The sequence below is a fragment of the Lontra canadensis genome, unplaced genomic scaffold (genome assembly GCF_010015895.1).
Source record: "Lontra canadensis isolate GAN:19392208 unplaced genomic scaffold, GSC_riverotter_1.0 scaffold86, whole genome shotgun sequence".
NCBI classification, from domain to species: domain Eukaryota; kingdom Metazoa; phylum Chordata; class Mammalia; order Carnivora; family Mustelidae; genus Lontra; species Lontra canadensis.
Window position 1 is genome coordinate 7,217,079 of NW_022631080.1, and position 18,264 is coordinate 7,235,342.

At 41.2% G+C, this 18,264-nt stretch overlaps 1 protein-coding gene across 4 annotated transcripts in view; it reads right to left on the reverse strand.

The window, feature by feature from the left end:
• Nucleotides 1-18,264, reverse strand: part of LOC116882621 (sushi repeat-containing protein SRPX) — a 202,096-nt gene that overhangs the window by 23,712 nt on the left and 160,120 nt on the right. For all 4 annotated transcript variants that reach the window (XM_032883144.1, XM_032883143.1, XM_032883148.1 and 1 more), the window contains one exon: nucleotides 16,829-16,962. In XM_032883144.1, coding sequence (XP_032739035.1) covers nucleotides 16,829-16,962 — 134 coding nt within the window. The remainder of the gene's footprint in view (nucleotides 1-16,828; nucleotides 16,963-18,264) is intronic.

Consider the following 18,264-nt stretch of genomic DNA (forward strand, 5'->3'; position numbering starts at 1 on the left):
GCACAGCCTCCAGTTCCTGGTCCTGGAGCCCCCAGGGTTGCACAGCCTGAGGCAGTCTGCTGGATGCTCTCTAGAACCACAGCCTTTTGTGCTCTGCGCACACTGTGCAACTGGAATCTGAACCACACTCCCCACCTGCACCTGAGAGAGCTCCATACAGGTGCTAACTGGCAGTCTCTAGGACCAGCCCAGGGTCGGGATGCTCCCAGCCTGGGCCTGAAGGAACTCAGCTCAATCTCTGGAAGGGATCCCTCAGAGGCAGAGGCAGAGGCAGACGTGGGGCAGCCAAGTGAATGAGCGCACCTGGCCTGGTCCTCGGACAGCAGTCCCAGAAAGGGCAGCCCCCGGAAGTGGGCTCCCTGGACCATTATCGCTCATGGTTTTGGTATGGGGGTGTAGGGACAGGCGGGCGCTTGGGCAACCCCTGAGACAGTGGCTGGGGACGTGCATTGCCTGTGGGAGTTGCACGGCTCAGTGGAGATTGCAGAGGGGGAGTCTGTGTGTTCTGGACCAACCAGAAGGGAGCCGACTGAGGCTTCTCTGAGACGGAGGTCTGGATGCAGTTTGCTTTCCTCTAAATCTCTGAAAAGCCGCAAAAAGCCACGAAATAACAAGAACCTCCAGAGAACAAAAGCCTAAAAAACGGATTTCCACAGAGCCCAGCCCCCTGATATGGGGCAGGAGGACTCAACCCAAGCAAAAATGACTGAAAAACAACATGGCAGGCACCGCCCCCAGAAAGCCAGCCGATAGAACAAGAGGACAACTACCATAGGGTCCCCATAAAACTGTAAAATCCCAATATCAGGAGAAAACAATATATTAAGCTCCCAGTATTTCCCTAAAACCTATTTCATAGATACAGCTCTTTTTAATTCATTCTCACGATTCTTGTTCTTTCTTTAACCTACCTACCATTACAACTAGAGGTTTAATACAACATATTCCATAATAACCTTTTAACATGAACTTTTTTCATATGCATACCTGTATTTTCTTTTTCTTTTCTACTTTTTTAAAATATACATATAGATATAAGCTTCAAGGTAATCTCTTTCCCTGTCAATACTACCCCTATATATAAACCAGTTTTAATTTCCCTTTATCTCTAGAAAGTTGAGTCCTTTAACAAAGATATCAAGAGACATCCAGGAAGAACCAAAATAACCTTCCTTGCCCACATCCAGGATTTATAACAACCCTCCCATCATCTTCTGTCAGTGTTTTGTGTATTTGTTTTTGTTCTGGTATTATATAAATCTTATTTGTAGGGTTCATTTTGGTGAGTTCTTTTTTTTCCTGTCATTTACTTTTGTCACTCTTTTTGTCTGTTTTTGTTTATATACCTTATAAATCTTACTTTCGGGGTTCATTCTGGCTGGGTTTTCTTTTTCCCCTATCTTTTTTCTTTCTTTTTGGTGACGACTTCTGATTGCTTAGAAGCATTCCAGGGTGCACCTTGCCAGGATCGTGGCTGATACATTCAGCTATACATTCCCTCAACCACCTTTCACCAAAATGACTAGGAGAAGGAACACCCAACAGAGGAAAAATTCAGAGACTGTGCCCTCTCCATCAGAACTATAGGATATGGACATAAACAGTATGTCAGAAAGGGAATTCAGGGTTAACAATTATCCAGGCAATGGCTAGGTTGGAGAAAACCATTAGTGACAACATAGAATATTTAAGGGCAGAAAGGAGAGCCGACCTGGCAGAAGATAAAAATGCTATCAAGAGATCAATTCTAATCTAAATACTCTAACAGCTAGGGTAACCGAGACAGAAGATAGAACTAGTGATCTACAGGACAAAATGGTAGAGAAAAAGGATCAGGAGGAGGCATGGAACAAACATCTTAGAAGCCATGAAAACAGAATTAGGGAAATAAATGATGATATGAAACGTTCCAATGTCAGAATTATTGGGATCCCTGAGGGGGTGGAGAAAGAGAGAAGACTAGAAGATATAGTTGAACAAATTCTGGATGAAAATTTTCCCAATCTGGGGAAAGGAACAAGCCTTCAGTTCCTAGGGGCAAAAAGAACAGCCATCAAAATCCACAGATCTAGAAAGACCTCAAGGGACTTAATTATGAAACTCACAAATCATAGTTTTAGACAGGAGCTTCTGAAGGCAGCTAGAGGTAAGAGTCCTTATTTTACAGAAGAAGGTCCATTAGAATAATGTCAGACTTGTCCACAGAAACCTGGCAAGCCAGAAAGGGCTGGCAAGACATATTTCAGGCACTAAATGAGAAGAACATGCATCCAAGAATACTTTATCCAGCAAAGCTGACATTCAAAATGGATGGAGAGATTCTAAGAGCTTCTAAGACCGGCAAGGTTTAAGAGTATGTGACCACCAAGCTGGCACTACAACCTATATTAAGGGAGGGGGGTTATAAAAGAAGAAAGAACCCAAGAGTGACATAGAACAGAAATTGACAGAGACAATCTATAGAAACAAGGACTTCACAGGCAACATGTCAATAAAAACATATCTTTCTATAATCACTCTCAATGTGAATGGCCTAAACGCTCCCATAAAATGGCATAGGGCTACATACTGGATAAAACAATAGGACCCATCCATATGCTGTCTACAAGAGACCCATTTGGAACCTAAAGATACATCCAGACAGAAAGTGAAGGGATGGAGAAGCATCTTTTATGCCAATGGGCGTCAAAAGAAAGCTGCCGTAGCGATTCTCATATCAAATAAATTAGATTTTAAACTAAAGACTGTAGTCAGATAAAGAAAGATACTACCTCATTCTTAAAGGGTCTATCCACCAAGAAGATCTAACAATTTTAAATATTTATGCCCCCAATATGGGAGCAGCCAACTACATAAGCCAACTGTTAATAAAAATACAGAGTCCTATTGATATGAATACATTAATAGTAGGGGAACTTAACAAACCACTCTCAGTAAGAGACAAATCATCCAAGCAGAAAACCAGTAAAGAAACAAGAACTTTGAATGACACGTTGGACCAGATGGACACAGATATATACAGAACATTACACCCTAAAACAGAAAACTCATTCTCCTCAAGGACACACAGAACTTTCTCCAGAATAGATCACATACTGGGTCAAAAATAAGGGCTCAACTGATACCAAAAGATTGAGATTAATCCCTGCATATGCTCAGACCACAATGCTTTGAAACTGGAACTCAACCACAAGAAAAGGTTTGGAAGGAATTAAAAAACTTGGAAGCTAAAGACCACCCTGCTTAAAAATGTTTGGATCAACCAGGAAATCAAAGAAGAACTTAAGCAATTCATGGAAACCAATGAGAATGAAGACACATCAGTCCAAAACCTTTGAGATACAGCAAAGGCAGACCTAAGGGAAAAATACATAGCCCTCCAAGCCTCCCTCAAAAAGACTGAAAACTCCAGAATACATCAGCTCTCTTTACACCTTAAAGAACTTGAAAAGCAACAACAAATTAAGCCAACCTCATGCACAAGAAGGGAAATAATCAAGGTTAGAGCAGAGATCAATGAGATAGAAACTAGAGATACAGTAGAACACATCAATGAAATGAGAAGCTGGTTCTTGAAAGAATCATTAAGATTGATAAACCACTCACCAAACTAATCCAAAAGAAAAGAGAGAGGACCCAAATTAATAAAATAATGAGTGAAAGGGGGAGAGATCAAGACTAACAACAAGGAAATAGAAAAAAGCATCAGAAATTATTATCAACAGTTAATGCCAATAAGTTAAGCAACCTAGAAGAAAGGTATGCATTCCTGGAAACCTATAAACTGAATTAGGAAGAAACTGACAACCTGAATAGACCAATATCTAGTAATGAGATTGAAGCAGTGATCAAAAACCTCCCCAAAAAAAACAAGAGCCCGGGACCTGATGGATTCCCTGGGGAATTCTACCAAACATTCAAAGAAATAGGATCTATTCTTCTGAAGCTCTTTCAAAGAATTGAAGCAGAAGGAAAACTTTCATTCTCTTTCTATGAAGCCAGCATTACCCTGATCCCCAAACCTGGCAAAGACCCCAACAAAAAGGAAAATTTCAGACCAATATCCCTGATAAATGTGGATGCTAAGATTCTCAACACCATCCTAGCTAATTGGATCCGACATTACATTAAGAAGATTATCCCACAGTACATTCAAAAGATTATCCACCAGGACCAAGGGGATTTATCTCTGAGATGCAAGGTAGTTCAACATTTGCAAATCAATCAATGTGATAGAAGAAATCTATAAGAGAAGAGAGAAGAACCACATGGTCCTCACAATTGATGCAGAAAAAGCATTTGACAAGATATAGCATCCGTTCCTGATTAAAATGCTTCAAAGTATAGGGATAGAGGGAACATTCCTCAGCTTCATAAAATCTATCTATGAAAAACCCACAGCAAATATCATCCTCAATGGGGAAAAGCTGACAATCTTCCCTTTGAGTTCAGGAACACAAGGATGGCCACTCTCACCACCGTTGTTCAACATAGTACTAGAAGTCCTAGCAACAGCGATCAGACAACAAAAAGAAATATAAAGTATTTAAATTGGCAAAGAAGTCAAACTCTCTCTTCGCAGATGACATAATACTTTATATGGAAAACCCAAAGACTTAACCCCCAAACTACTAGAACTCACATAGCAATTCAGTAATGTGGCAGGATACAAAATCAATGTACAGAAATCAGTTGATTTCTTATACACTAACAATGAAAATAAAGAAATGGAAATTAGAGAAATCAATTCCATTTATTATAGCACCAAAAACCATAAGATTCCTGGGAATAAACCTAACCAAAAAGGTAAAGGATCTCTATTTGAGGAACTACAGAACACTCATGAAAGAAATTGAAGATACAAAAAGATGGAAAAGCATTCCATGCTCATGGATTGGAAGAATAAACATTGCTAAAATGTCTATACTGCCTACAGCAGTCTATGCTTTCAATGCCATTCTGATCAAAATTCCACAAGCGTTTTTCAAAGTGCTGGAACAAACAATGCTAAAATTTGTATGGAACCAGGAGACCCTGAATTGCTAAGGGAATGTTGAAAACGAAAAACAAAACTGGGGGCATCACATTGCCTGGTTTCAAGCTTTACTACAAAGCTATGATCACCAAGACAGCATGGTACTGGCACAAAGACACATAGTCCAGTGGAACAGAGCAGAGAGCCCAGATATGGACCCACAATTCTATGGTCAACTAATCTTCAACCAAGCAGAAAAAAATATCCAGTGGGAAAAAGACAGTTTCTTCAATAAATGGTGCTGGGAAAATTGGACAGCTATGTATAGAAGAATGAAACTTGACTATTCTCTTACACCATACACAAAGATACACTCAAAATGAATAACAGACCTCAACGTGAGGCCAGAATCTATCAAAGTCCTAGAGGAGAACATAGGCAATAACCTCTTCGACATCGGCCACAGCAACTTCTTTCAAGACATGTCTCCAAAGGCAAAGGAAAAAAAGTGAAAATGAACTTTTGGGATTTTATCAAGATCAAGAACTTCTGCACAGCAAAGGAAAGAGTCAATAAAACAAAGAGGCACCACGGAATGGGAGAAGATATTCGCAAATGACACTACAGACAAAGGGTTGATATCCAAGATCTATAAAGAACTCCTCAAACTCAACACACACAAAACAGATAATCATGTCAAAAAATGGGCAGAAGACATGAACAGACACTTCTCCAATGAAGACATACAAATGGCTAACAGACACATGAAAAAATGTTCATCATCATTAGCCATCAGGGAGATTCAAATTAAAACCACAATGAGATGAGATGCCACCTTACACCAGTTAGAATGGCCAAAATCAACAAGACAGTAAACAACATGTGTTGGAGAGGATGTGGAGAAAGGGGAACCCTCTTACACTGTTGGTGGGAATGCAGGTTGGTGAAGCCACTTTGGAAAACAGTGTGGAGATTCCTTAAGAAATTAAATATAGAGCTACCCTATGACACAGAGGTAGTGAAAGGAAGGGCCATCTGTACCCCAATGTTCATAGCAATGACCACAGTTGCCAAACTGTGGAAAGAGCCAAGATGCCCTTCAACAGACAAATGGATAAAGAAGATGTGGTCCATATATATAATGGAGTTTTATGCCTCCATCAGAAAGGATGAATACCCAACTTTTCTATCAACATGGATGGGACTGGACGAGATTATGCTGAGTGAAATAAGTCAAGCAGAGACAGTCAATTATCATCTGGTTTCACTTACTTGTGGAGCATAAGGAATAGCATGGAGGACATTAGGAGAAGGAAAAGTGAATTGGGGGAAATCGGAGGGGGAGATGAACCATAAGAGACTATGAACTTTGAGAAACAAACTGAAGGTTTTAGACAGGAGGGGGATGGGGATGGGTGAGCCTGGTAGTGGGTATTAAGGTGGACATGTCTTGCATGGAGCACTGGGTATGGTACATAAACAATGAATCTTGGAATACTGAAAAGTAAGATAAATAAATAAATAAATAATCAGTGGTCTCAGATGCAGGAGAGCCTGAAGGCTACAGGAAACGGAGTCCCTGTCCTTAAAGGGGCAGCATAACAGAAAGCCCTGCTGAGATACAGCACAGATGCAGCAGTTTGAAAAATGTTTGGGGCATATGGAAAAAGATCTGTTTATTCATCTCAGAGTGTATACTGGAGAGGTAGTGATCTTGGAGAGATTTCTCTAAGAACAGAAGAGCTATAGGGCCTCTTACTCGACCCCTCCAATGTAGATACACTGATACCAGCAGGACCAGTGCAGCACCAGCACTCTTCACCTATCTGGCTAGCAGTGGGCCCTGGCACCTTGCTGGCACTGTACATCGCCCCCCTCCATTCTCCTCCAATAAACCCTTGGCAGGAATCCATCCAAGGTTGTGCTCCAAGTGCAGCAGTGTGTAAGCAACCCCAACAGGGGCTAGCACCTTCCCCAAAGTGTCTCCTGCCCTGGAGAAAGGGGAAAAAACCCACACATATCAATTCGACTTTGGCCCCAGCAGTGGACCGGGAGCAAACACCTGGTCTGAGTGCAAGAGCCACCCACCAATGAAAGCTTCTGGGGCCCAACGCATGGAAAGTACCCTTCAGTTTGGTGCTACTATACTTCTGGCCCAGCGACAACACAGGGACAAAACCCTGCTCAGAACAGGCAAACAGGTTCTGATGAACAGGATACATTGCTCTGCAGGGCACTACAGGAGGAGAAGGAGATGCATCTGACTTTCTTAACACATAAACAGACACAGAAAGTTAGGCAAAATGAGGAGACAGAATATGTCCCAAATTAAAGAACGGGGGGGCAGGAATCACAGCAAGAGCACTAAAATAAATGGAGATAAGTAATATATCTGATAGAGAATTTTAAGTAATGGTCATAAAGGTACTCACTGGACTTGAGAAAAGAGTGGAGGACCTCAGTAAGACTCTCAACAAAGAGAAGGAAAACAAAAAAAAGAATCAGAGATGAGGAACTCAACTGAAATTAACAACGTGCTCGATGGAATAAATAGACTAGAAAAAGCAGAAAAACAGATCAGCAACCTGGAGGACAGGGTAATGGAAAGCAATCAAGCTGAATGGTAGAGTAAAAAGAATAAAAAATGAAAATATACTAAGGAAACTCAGTGACACCATCAAGCATAATAACATTTGCATTATAGGGATTCCAGAAGAAGAAAAGGGGACAGAAAATTTGAAGAAATAATAGCTGAAAACTCCCTGAATCTGCAGAAGGAAACAGAAATCCAAATCCAGGAGGCACAGAGAGCCCCCAACAAATTCAGCCCAAGGAAGTCCACACCAAGAAACACAGGAATTAAAATGGCAAAAAGCACTGATAGAGAATTTTAAAAGCATCAAGGAAAAGAAAACCCTTACATACCAGGGAAACCCTACAAGGCTGTCAGCTGCTTTTTCAGCAGATACCTTGCAGGCCAGAAGGAAGTGGCAGGACATATTCAAAGTGCTGAAGGAGAAAAACCTACAACCAAGGATCTCTATCCAGTGAGGCTATCATTCAGAATAGAAGGAGTGATAAAGAAGTTCCTGGACAAGCAGAGGTTAAAGGAATTCATCACCATTACACCAGTCTTTTATAAGAAATGTTACAGAGGAGTGTTGGAGTGAAAAGGAGAGACCATAAGCAGGAATAAGAAAAGTAGGAAGCACAAAAGTAGTAAATATATCTATAAAAATCAGTCAAGGGACTCACAAAATAAAAGGATGTAAAGTTTGACACCCCATACCTAAAACTGGGGTAGGGGATGGAGCAGAGTAAACCTTTAGGGCTTTTAGAATGGATTCAAACTTAAGCAAACTTCAACTAAATATGCAGAGATGTTATATATTAAACCCAGTGGTAACCACAAATAACAAAACAGTAATATATATGCAAAAAATAAGGAGAAAGGAATCCAAGGACATCACTAAAGAAAGCCAACATATCATAAGAGAAGAAAGCAAAGAAGAAAGGAACAGAGAAGAATGACAAAAACAGCCATAAAACAAGTAACAAGGTGACAATAAGTACATCCAGATCAGTATGAACTTTGAATTGTGAATGGACTAACCACTCCCATCAAGACATAGGGTGTAAGAATGGATAAAAAAAAAAAAATCAAAATCCACCTATGTTCCCCCTACCAGAGACTCATTTCAAACCTAAAGACACATGCGGATTGAAACTGAAGGGATGGAAAAATTTTATCACGCAAATGGAAGTGGAAAAAAAGGCCATGGTAGCTAGCAATACTTTATAAAACATACATTAAAACAAAGAATGTAATGAGAGACAAAAAAGGACACTGGATAATTATAAAGGGGATAATCCAACAATAAGATTTAATAACTGTAAATATTTATGCATCCAAGGTGGGAGCACCCAAATAACATAAAGCAGCTAATAAACATAAAGGAAGTAATCGATAGGAATACAGTAATGGTAGGGGGCTTTCACACCCCATTACATCAATGGCTAATTCAATGAGAAAAATCAACAAGGAAAAAGCAGCTTCCAGTGACACACTGGGGGCCAGATATATCAACAGATATATTCAGAACATTCCATCCAAAACCAGCAGAACACCCATACTTTTAAAATGCACACGGTACATTCCTCCAGAGTAGATCACATGTTAGGCCACAAGACAAAGTCTCACAGATTCAGAGATTGTACCATATATCTGTTTTGACTATAACATTCTGAAACTTAAAATCAACTAAGGGAAAAAAATCCGGAAAGAAACAGATACATGGAGGTTAAATGACATGTTACTAAACAATATATGGGTCAAGGAAGAAATAAAAGAAGAAATTACAAAATAATGGGTGACATATGAAAATGAAAACACAATGGTCCAATGTCTTTGGGATGCAGCAAAAGCTGTTCTAAGAGGGAAGTATATAGCAGTACAGGCCTACCTCAAGAAGCAAGAAAAATCTCAAACAATTTCACTTACAACTAAAGGAGCCAGAAAGAAAAAAAAAACAGTAGAAGGAAGGAAATAATGAAGATTAGAGCAAAAACAAACGAAATACAACAACAACAACAACAAAAATCCAATAGAACAGATCGATGAAACCAGGAGCTGATTCTTTGAAAAGATCAATAAAATTTATAAATCTTTAGCCAGACTAATCAAAAACAAAAATACAAAGGTGAGAGACTCAAAAGAAAAATCATGGAGGAGAAATAACAACCAACACCACAGAAAAACAATCATGAAGAGAATATTATGAAAAACTATATGCCAACAAATTAGACAACCTAGAAGGAGAAATTCCTAGAAACATATAGCCTCCCAAAAGTGAATCAAAAAGAAACTGAGGGCTTCTAGAGTGGACAGGGGGTTGGGGGGATGGGGTGGCTGGGTGATGGACATTGGTTGGGGGGGTATGTGCTATGGTGAGTACTGTGTATTGTTTAAGACTGATGAATCACAAACCTGTACCCCTGAAACAAACACTACACTATATGTTAATAAAAAAATAAAATAGCAAAAAAGAAGAAATGTAACATTAAAACAGACTGATTATCAGCAATAAAACTGAATCAGTAATAAAAGAATTCCTAAGAAACCAAAGTCCAGGACCCGAGGGGTTCATAGGTGAATCCTACCAAACATTTGAAGAAGAGTTAATATGGGACACACAGGTGGCTCAGTCAGTTAAGCATCTGCCTTTGGCTCAGATCATAATCCCAGGGTCCTGGGATGGAGTCCTGCATCACGCCCCTTGTTCAGCGAGGAGCCTGCTTCTCCCTCTGCCTGCCGCTCCCTTTGCTGTGCTCTGTCTCTCTCTTGGTCTCAGGTAAAAATAAAATCTTAAAACAGATAAAGAGTTAATACATGTTCTTCTCAAAATATTCCAAAAGTTTTAAGTGGTGGGAAAGCTTTCAAATGCATTCTATGAGGCCAGCATTACCATGATGCCTAAACCAGATAAAGATACCACAAAAAAAAAAGAGAACTACAGGCCAGTATTTCTGATGAACGTGGATGTAAAAATTCTCAACAAAATATTAGAGAATCAAATCCAAGGATACATAAAAAAAAAAATCATTCACCATGAGCAAGTGAGATTTATTCCTGGGATGCAAGGATGGTTCAGTACTCACAAGTCAATGTTATCCATTACGTCAATAAGAGAAAGGACTAAAACCATAGGATTATCTCCACAGATGGAGAAAAAACATTTGACAAAGTACAACAGCCATTCAGGATAAAAAAAAAAAAAACTCTCAACAAAGTGCATTTAGTGGGAACCCACCTCAACATAATAAAGGCCATATATGAACACCCCACAGCTAACATCATACTCAATGGTGAAAAATAGAGCTTTTCCCCTAAGCTCAGGAACAAAAGAAGTAGGTCTAATATCACCACTTTTATGAGACATAGTATTAGAAGTCCTAGCCACAGCAATCAGACAACAACAACAACAACAACAACAACAACATCATACAAATTGGTATGGAAAAGCTAAAATTTTCACTATTTACAGATGACATGACATTACATATAGAAAACCATAAGGACCCCAACAAAGGCCTAGTAGAACTAATAAATGAAGTCAGAAAGAGCAGAAGATACAAAATCAGTACAGAAACCCATTGTATTTCTATACACTAATAATCAAGTGGCAGAAAGGGAACTTAAGAAAACAGTCCCATTTATAAATTTAATCAACAGTAAAATACCTAGGAATCAACTCAACCAAGGAGGTCAAAGATGTGTATTCCAAAAATTATAGAACACTGATGAAAGAAATTAAAGACGACACAAAGAAATGCAAAACTATTCCATGCTTATGGATTGGGAGAACAATTATTAATTTGTCTACACTACCCAAAGCAATCTACAGATTTAATGCAATTTCTATCAAAACACTAACACCATTTTTCAAAAAACTAGAACAGACAATCCTAAAATTTATATGGAACCACAAAAGACCACAAATAGCCAAAGCAAACTTGAAAAAGAACAAAATTAGTGGTATCACAATTCCAGATTTCAAGATATACTAAAAAGCTGTAGAGGGGCACCTGGGTGGCTCAGTTGGCTAAGTGTCTCGCCTTCGGCTCAGGTCATGATCTCTGGGTCCTGGGATGGAGCCCCGCATCGGGCTCTCTGCTAAGAGGGCAGTCTCCTTCTCCCTCTCCCTCTGCTTCTCCCCCTGCTTGTGCTTGCTCTGTGTCAAATAAATAAAATCTTTTTAAAAAAAAGCTGTAGTAATCTAAACAGTATGGTACAGGCACAAAAACAGACACATAAATCAATGGAACAGAATAAAGAGCCCAGAAATAAACCCACAATTATATGGTCAATTAATCCTTGACAAAGGAGGCAAGACTATGCAATGGGAAAATAGTCTCTTCAACAAGGGGTATTGGGAAAACTGGACAGCCACATGCAAAAGAATGAAACTGGACCTCTTTCTTAAACCATATAGAAAAATACATTTGAAATGGATGAAAGACCTAAATGGGAGACCTGAAACCATAAAAATCCTGGAAGAGAACACAGGCAGTAATTTCTCTAACACTGGCCATAACACCATCTTTCTAGATAAGTCTCCCAAGGCAAGGGAAACAAAAGCGAAAATAAACTTTTGGGACCACACCAAAATAAAAAGCTTCTTCTGGACAGCAAAGGAAACCATCAACAAAACTAAAAGGCAACCTACAGAACGTCATTGGCAAATGACATAGCCAATACAGGCTTAGTAGCCAAAATATGTAAAGAACTTATAGAACTCAACTCCCAAAAAACCAAATAGTCCAATTAAAATGGGCAGAAGAGATGAACAGAAATTTTTCCAAAGAAGAAATACAGATGGCCAAGAGACACATGAAAAGATGCTCAACATCACTCATCTGGGAAATACAAATTAAAACCACAATGAGATACCACCTCATACTTGTCAGAATGGCTAAAATCAAAAACACAAAAAAGAAAAAGTATTGGTGAGGATGTGGAGAAAAAGGAACCCTTGTGCACTATTGGTAGTGATGCACACTGGTACAGCCACTGTGGAAAACAGTATTTTCTCGAAAAGTTAAAAAACAGAATTACCATACAATCCAGTAATTTCACTACCAGGTATTTACCTAAGGAATATGAAAATGCTAATTCAAAAGGATATATGCACCCCCATGTCTACTGCAGCATTATATACAATGGCCGAACTCTGGAAGCACACCAAGTGTCCACCAATACATGAATGGAAAATAAAGATGTTGTACACACGCGCGCGCACACACACACACACACAATGGGATATTACTCAGCCATAAAAAAGAATGAAATCTTGCCATTTGTGACAACATGGATGAATCTAAAGGGTATAATCCTCGAGGTGAAATAAGTCAGAGAGTGACAAATACCATGTGATTTCACTTATATGTGAATTTAAGAACCAAAACAAAGAAAAAAGAGACAAACCAAGAAACAGATGCTTAACTACAGAGAAGTGATGGTTATAGGGCTTGGTGGGGGGAGGTCGGGGGAGGTAGGTCAATAGGGGGACAGGTAAAATAGTTGATGGGGATTAAAGGATACACTTATCTGGATGAGCATTGAGTAATGTATATAATTGTTAAATCACTATATTGTATACCTAAAACATAACACCATATGCTAATTATATTACAATTAAAATTTTTAAAAAGGAAACAAAAACAAACTAGTAAGAATATATCAAACTAAAAAGCTCTGCACAGCAAAGGAATCCATCCACAAAATGAACATGGAACCTACCGAATGAGAGAAAATACTTACAAATCATTTATCTGATCGGGGTTAATATCCAAAATATATAAAGAGCTCATACAACTCAATAACAAAACAACAAAAATCCAACTGAAAAATGGGCAGAAGACATGAACAGATGTTTTCCCAAGGAAGTCATCCAGATGGCCAACAGGTACATGAAGAGATGCTCAACATGACTGATCATCAGAGAAATGCAAATCAAAACCACAATGAGATATCACCTCACACCTGTCAGAATGGCCAAAATCAAAAATGCAAGAAGCAAGTGTTGGCAAGGATGTGGAGGAAAGGGAACCCTTGTGCACTGTGGGTGGGAAGGTGGCGCAGGTACTGTGGAAAACAGCAGGGAAGTTCCTCAAAAAGCTAAAAATAGAATTGCCATCTGATCTATCAATTCCACTTCTGGATATTTGTCTGAAGAAAACAAAACCCTATCAAAAGATACCTGCACCTCCATGTTCACCGTAGCATTATTTACAATATCCAAGACCTGGAAACAACTTAATTTTCCATCAATGGATGAGTGGATAAAGAAAATGTGCTATATGTACACAATGGAATATTGCAGAGTCATAGAAAAGAATGAGATCTTCCCATTTCCAATGCCATGGATGGTCACTGAGGTCATTACACTTAGTGAAATAAATCAGACAGAAAAACATAAATACCGTATGAGCTTACTTATATGTGGAATCTCCAAGAACTGAAAAAGAGGACAAAAAAATAAAAAGCGATCTCCTGTATATAGCAAACAGACTGGTGTTTTCATGAGGCAGGGGTGGGAAGATGGGTGAAGTGGGTAAAGAGGGCCAAAAGGTACAAGCTTCAAATTATAAAATAAAAAGTCCCAAGCACATAATGTACAGCAGAGTGACTGTCGTTAATGATACTTTATCGTCTATTTGAAAGTAGTTAGGAAAGTAGATCTTGAAAGTTCTCATAAAAAAATTTATATCTAGGTTTGGTGACAGATGTTAACTGGGATACTGTGACCATCATTTCGTAATCTATATCAATATTGACTCATGGTGCCATAGAACTAAAACTAATGTTACAGGTCCATGATACTTCATTTTAAAATTTTTTTTATTTTAAAGATTTTATCTTAGAGAGAGAGCATGACCCAGTGAGTGGGAGAGGAGGAGAAGGAGAGAATCTCGGACCCTGTGCAGGGCTCAATCTCAGAACGCTGAGATCATGACCTGAGCTGAAACCAAGAGTCAGATGCCTAACGGACTCAGCCACCCAGGTGCTCCAGTGATACCTCAATTTAAAAAAAGGAAAGGACAAGGTGTTAATGACTTCTTTCAAACAGATGACATCTAAGGAAGGACCAGGTGAGAATGACCAGAGGAAGTCATCAGATGCACAGACCAATGACACTAGGCCTCTTCAAAACCAACACCGCCCCCCCCCCCCCCCCCCCCCCGCCCCTGCCAGCTCTAAGGTCGGACATGTGGGTCCTCGTCTTCATTCTAACTGGTTCCCGGATGTCTGAGAGGACATGTACCCCAGACCACGATCCTCAATAACATCCCAGACCCCAGACCCTGAACAAAGGCACTCTCTCCTTCCCTTTCGGAGTTTCCCTGGACGCTCTCTACCTGCATTCTCTCCATACCTTCCATCAACTCCACTTTCACTGCTGGCTTGCGTCTGATTTCTATCCCGGTGCAGACAGGGACCCTCGTGGCTGGTCCTCAGGGACCCCATTCTAAGCCTTTGGACTCTGCCTACCAACATCAGCATGATTTAATTTATAATTTAGCAAGTACCTGAAAAGATGGGATAGACTAGGGCAGGGGACAGCACACATTTTTTGATAAGGGGCCAGGTAGTGACTATTTTAGGCTTCCCAGGGTTGGATAGTCTCCTTCCTAGTCAGCCATACCGCCGGAGCGCAAGACCACCCACAGACCACACACAAATGAACAAGTAGGGCCGTGTTCCCATCAAATTTCACTTCCAAAAGCACAGAGGAAAAGCAACCCAGAGGAAAAGCTTGCCAACAGAGGAAAAGCAAGTTGCCTGGCTTATTCATTTTTCTACAAAATGAAGAAGAAATGAGGAAACATGTGCTTGTGTAGCCTGCGAGGCCAATCTCCTCCACAATGGAGTCGTGCAGCCTTGTGACACCTGAAGAGAAGTCCCAGCTGGGACAGGGCGATACAAAGATGGAGGGAGGCAGGGAAGGTGGCAGGGATTGGGAGTAAAAATGTAATGAACTGAGTTTCCGTTGAAGGGAAAAAAAAAAAAAAACTTTACATGGTTCTTCTGAGTTTATGGGCACCTTTCGAGTACATGGGAAGAAGGAACAAAGACTCCTCCTTATTCATTGTATAAATGCTGAGATGAGAAGAAAGCTGTAAACTATTAAACCAAAATTAGGGTTTTGGGTTTTTTTTTTTTTTTTTTTTTTTTTTAGATTTTATTGAGAGAGAGCACGCGAGCGAGCGAGCTAGTGAGAGCACATGAGCAGGGCAAGGGGAAGAGGAGGAGAATCCCCAGCAGACCCTGCACTGAGCCCGACTCAGGGTTCAAAGTGGGGCTGGATCTCACGGCCCTGAGATCATGACCTGAGCTGAAAGCATCAGACACTCAACCGACTGAGCCACCCAGGTACCCATCAACCAAGACTGTTTTGAACACTTAGTCTTATTTTTATTCACTGTAGTAAATGAATTTTTTTTTTTTCCAAAAAGTGTGCATCATGGTGCCCACGACCCAGCAGAACATCCTGACTCTTCCGCATTCGTTCATGGTCAGCTGCTATTACCGCAAACCAGCTTCTGGACAAAATCTAGCAAGCTCTCGTTTGAGCCTTTCGGTTTCTAATTTTCCCCCCCAAAAGACTCTGGTTGCCTCGTTTTGTAGTTATAAAATTTACACAGCCGAGAAGGGCACATTTCCTAGAAAAGTGTGCTTCAAACGTTCAGTTGCTCAGGAATCACCCGGAGGTCTTGTTAAAAAGTAAATTAGACCCCATCGGTCTGAGATGGGGGAGACTCTGCATTTCTAACAAGCTCGCAGGTGATGTTGATGACCACACTTTGAGAACCACTGTTCTTACAGACAGCTGTCACTCTGGGAGGAGCTGGGGGTGGGGGGTTGTGGTGAGGGAAGCTCCCTGGGGCAGGATCTGGGGCCTGAAGGCCCCTGGACTCCCCTCATCCCTTGAGCCAGCCTCTTGGGCAAACAACAGAATGACGGCCTCCAGCATAGGCATATCCCGGACAGGTCCACCAAAAAAGACTCTTTGGCTGGCCCTGGGCAGCAGGTCGATCGGGCTTATGGGTCAAGACAAAGAAACCCTATTAGTTGCACAACAACTGGGTTAGCACTGGGGACTCCATTGTTCATCAGGTTATGCCCTAGAGCCAGAAATGAACGGCGGCAGGCCTAAAGCGCCAGTTCCCCGAGGTCCTGGAAAATAGCCAAGGCCCTGAATCTGACCTTGGCCTTTAATGAAATCACCGGGCCCTTCCTGGGAGAGCTCTACCCCCACCCCTCCACACCCGGGCCTGGCCGTAAGGACTCACCTGCAGCATTCCCAGCTGCAGCCTGTAGAGAAGGTTCCGGGCTGTGGGGGCAGACACAATGAGGAGTCTCCTTTTCTCATAAAACTGATCCAGAAGTGCCGCTGCTGTTCTGACGCCCACGTTGACATTCATGGCTGGGATTAGAAAGGGCCAGATGGATGAGAAACCCCCTACTTATTCTGGCTCAACATGGCCTGGGATGACACCCAGACCATACACAAATGCACAAGTAAACCCCAAGACAAAGTTCCAGTTATTTTTGTTTTAAAAGAATTAGAGAGCGTGTGCTCGTGCCAGTGAGGTGAAGAGGCAAAAGGAGAGGTGGGGGGCAGTGACAGAGACTCTCAGGAGGACTTCTCACTGAGCACAGAGCCCGAGGCGGGGCTCGATCCCACGACCATGAGATAATGACCGGTGGTGAAATCAAGAGCAGGCCATGGAACCGACGAGCCACCTAGGCACCCCAGTTATAAGTGGTTTATTTAGGAGATGGTCCCAAGAAGCGCTGGGTTGGGGAATGGGGAACTATACTGGTTTCCTCTTGCTGCTCTCACAGATCATGATAAATTTAGGGGCTTAACAGGCACAAATTCTCCTACAGCCCCGGCAGTCAGAAGTTTCAAATGGGTGTCACTGGGCCGAAGTCAAAATGTTGCTCCCCCCACCGAGGCTCTAGGGAAGAATCTGTTTCCTTGCCTTTTGCAACATTCACAGGTCACCTCCGTCTCCTGGGGTGAGGCCTTTCTTGGCATCTTCGAAGTCACTAGTCTGGCGTCTTTGCCCCTCTCTCTCTCTCTCCCCCTCCGCCTCCCTTTTATAAGGACACTTGTGCGTACACTGGGCCCACCTGGAGAATCCAAGATGGCCTCCGCATCTCAAGATTCTTACTTAATTTCCTCTGCAAAGTCCCTTTTGCCATGTCAGGTAATATATTCATGGGTTCCAGGGATTAGGATGTGAACATCTTTGGGCTGGGGGGTGAGGTGGTGGGGGAATGGGCATTACTTTCCCTGCCTCAGGAAGTGAGACAGGGAAAGAAAGAGGTATGTTCTTTCTACTTTAAGGTATGAAACTGAAGATCCTTGGGCATTTAGCTGATGGTCTACATGTGTGTGTCTCTCTCTCCTGCATGGCTGGGATTAAAGGAAAGCATAAAGATGAGAAAGTACCCCGAAATAAGGGGGAAAGTAGAGTATATAAATAAAAGATATGTCCACAATTTTCTGACTAGTCCAAATTTCACACCATGATCACTACGCAGCCCAATTTATGTTCCTTGGTATTAAGAGTGGACGTGCACTGAGTGCCTGCCCCAGGCCAGGCACTGCTCTATCCCACTGTTGAGTGGCTATAACCTCATTTAACCCTTACAACAACTCAAGTAGTAGATATTATCTTGCTCATTTTGCATTAGGAGGAAATGTCCCGAATGCTCA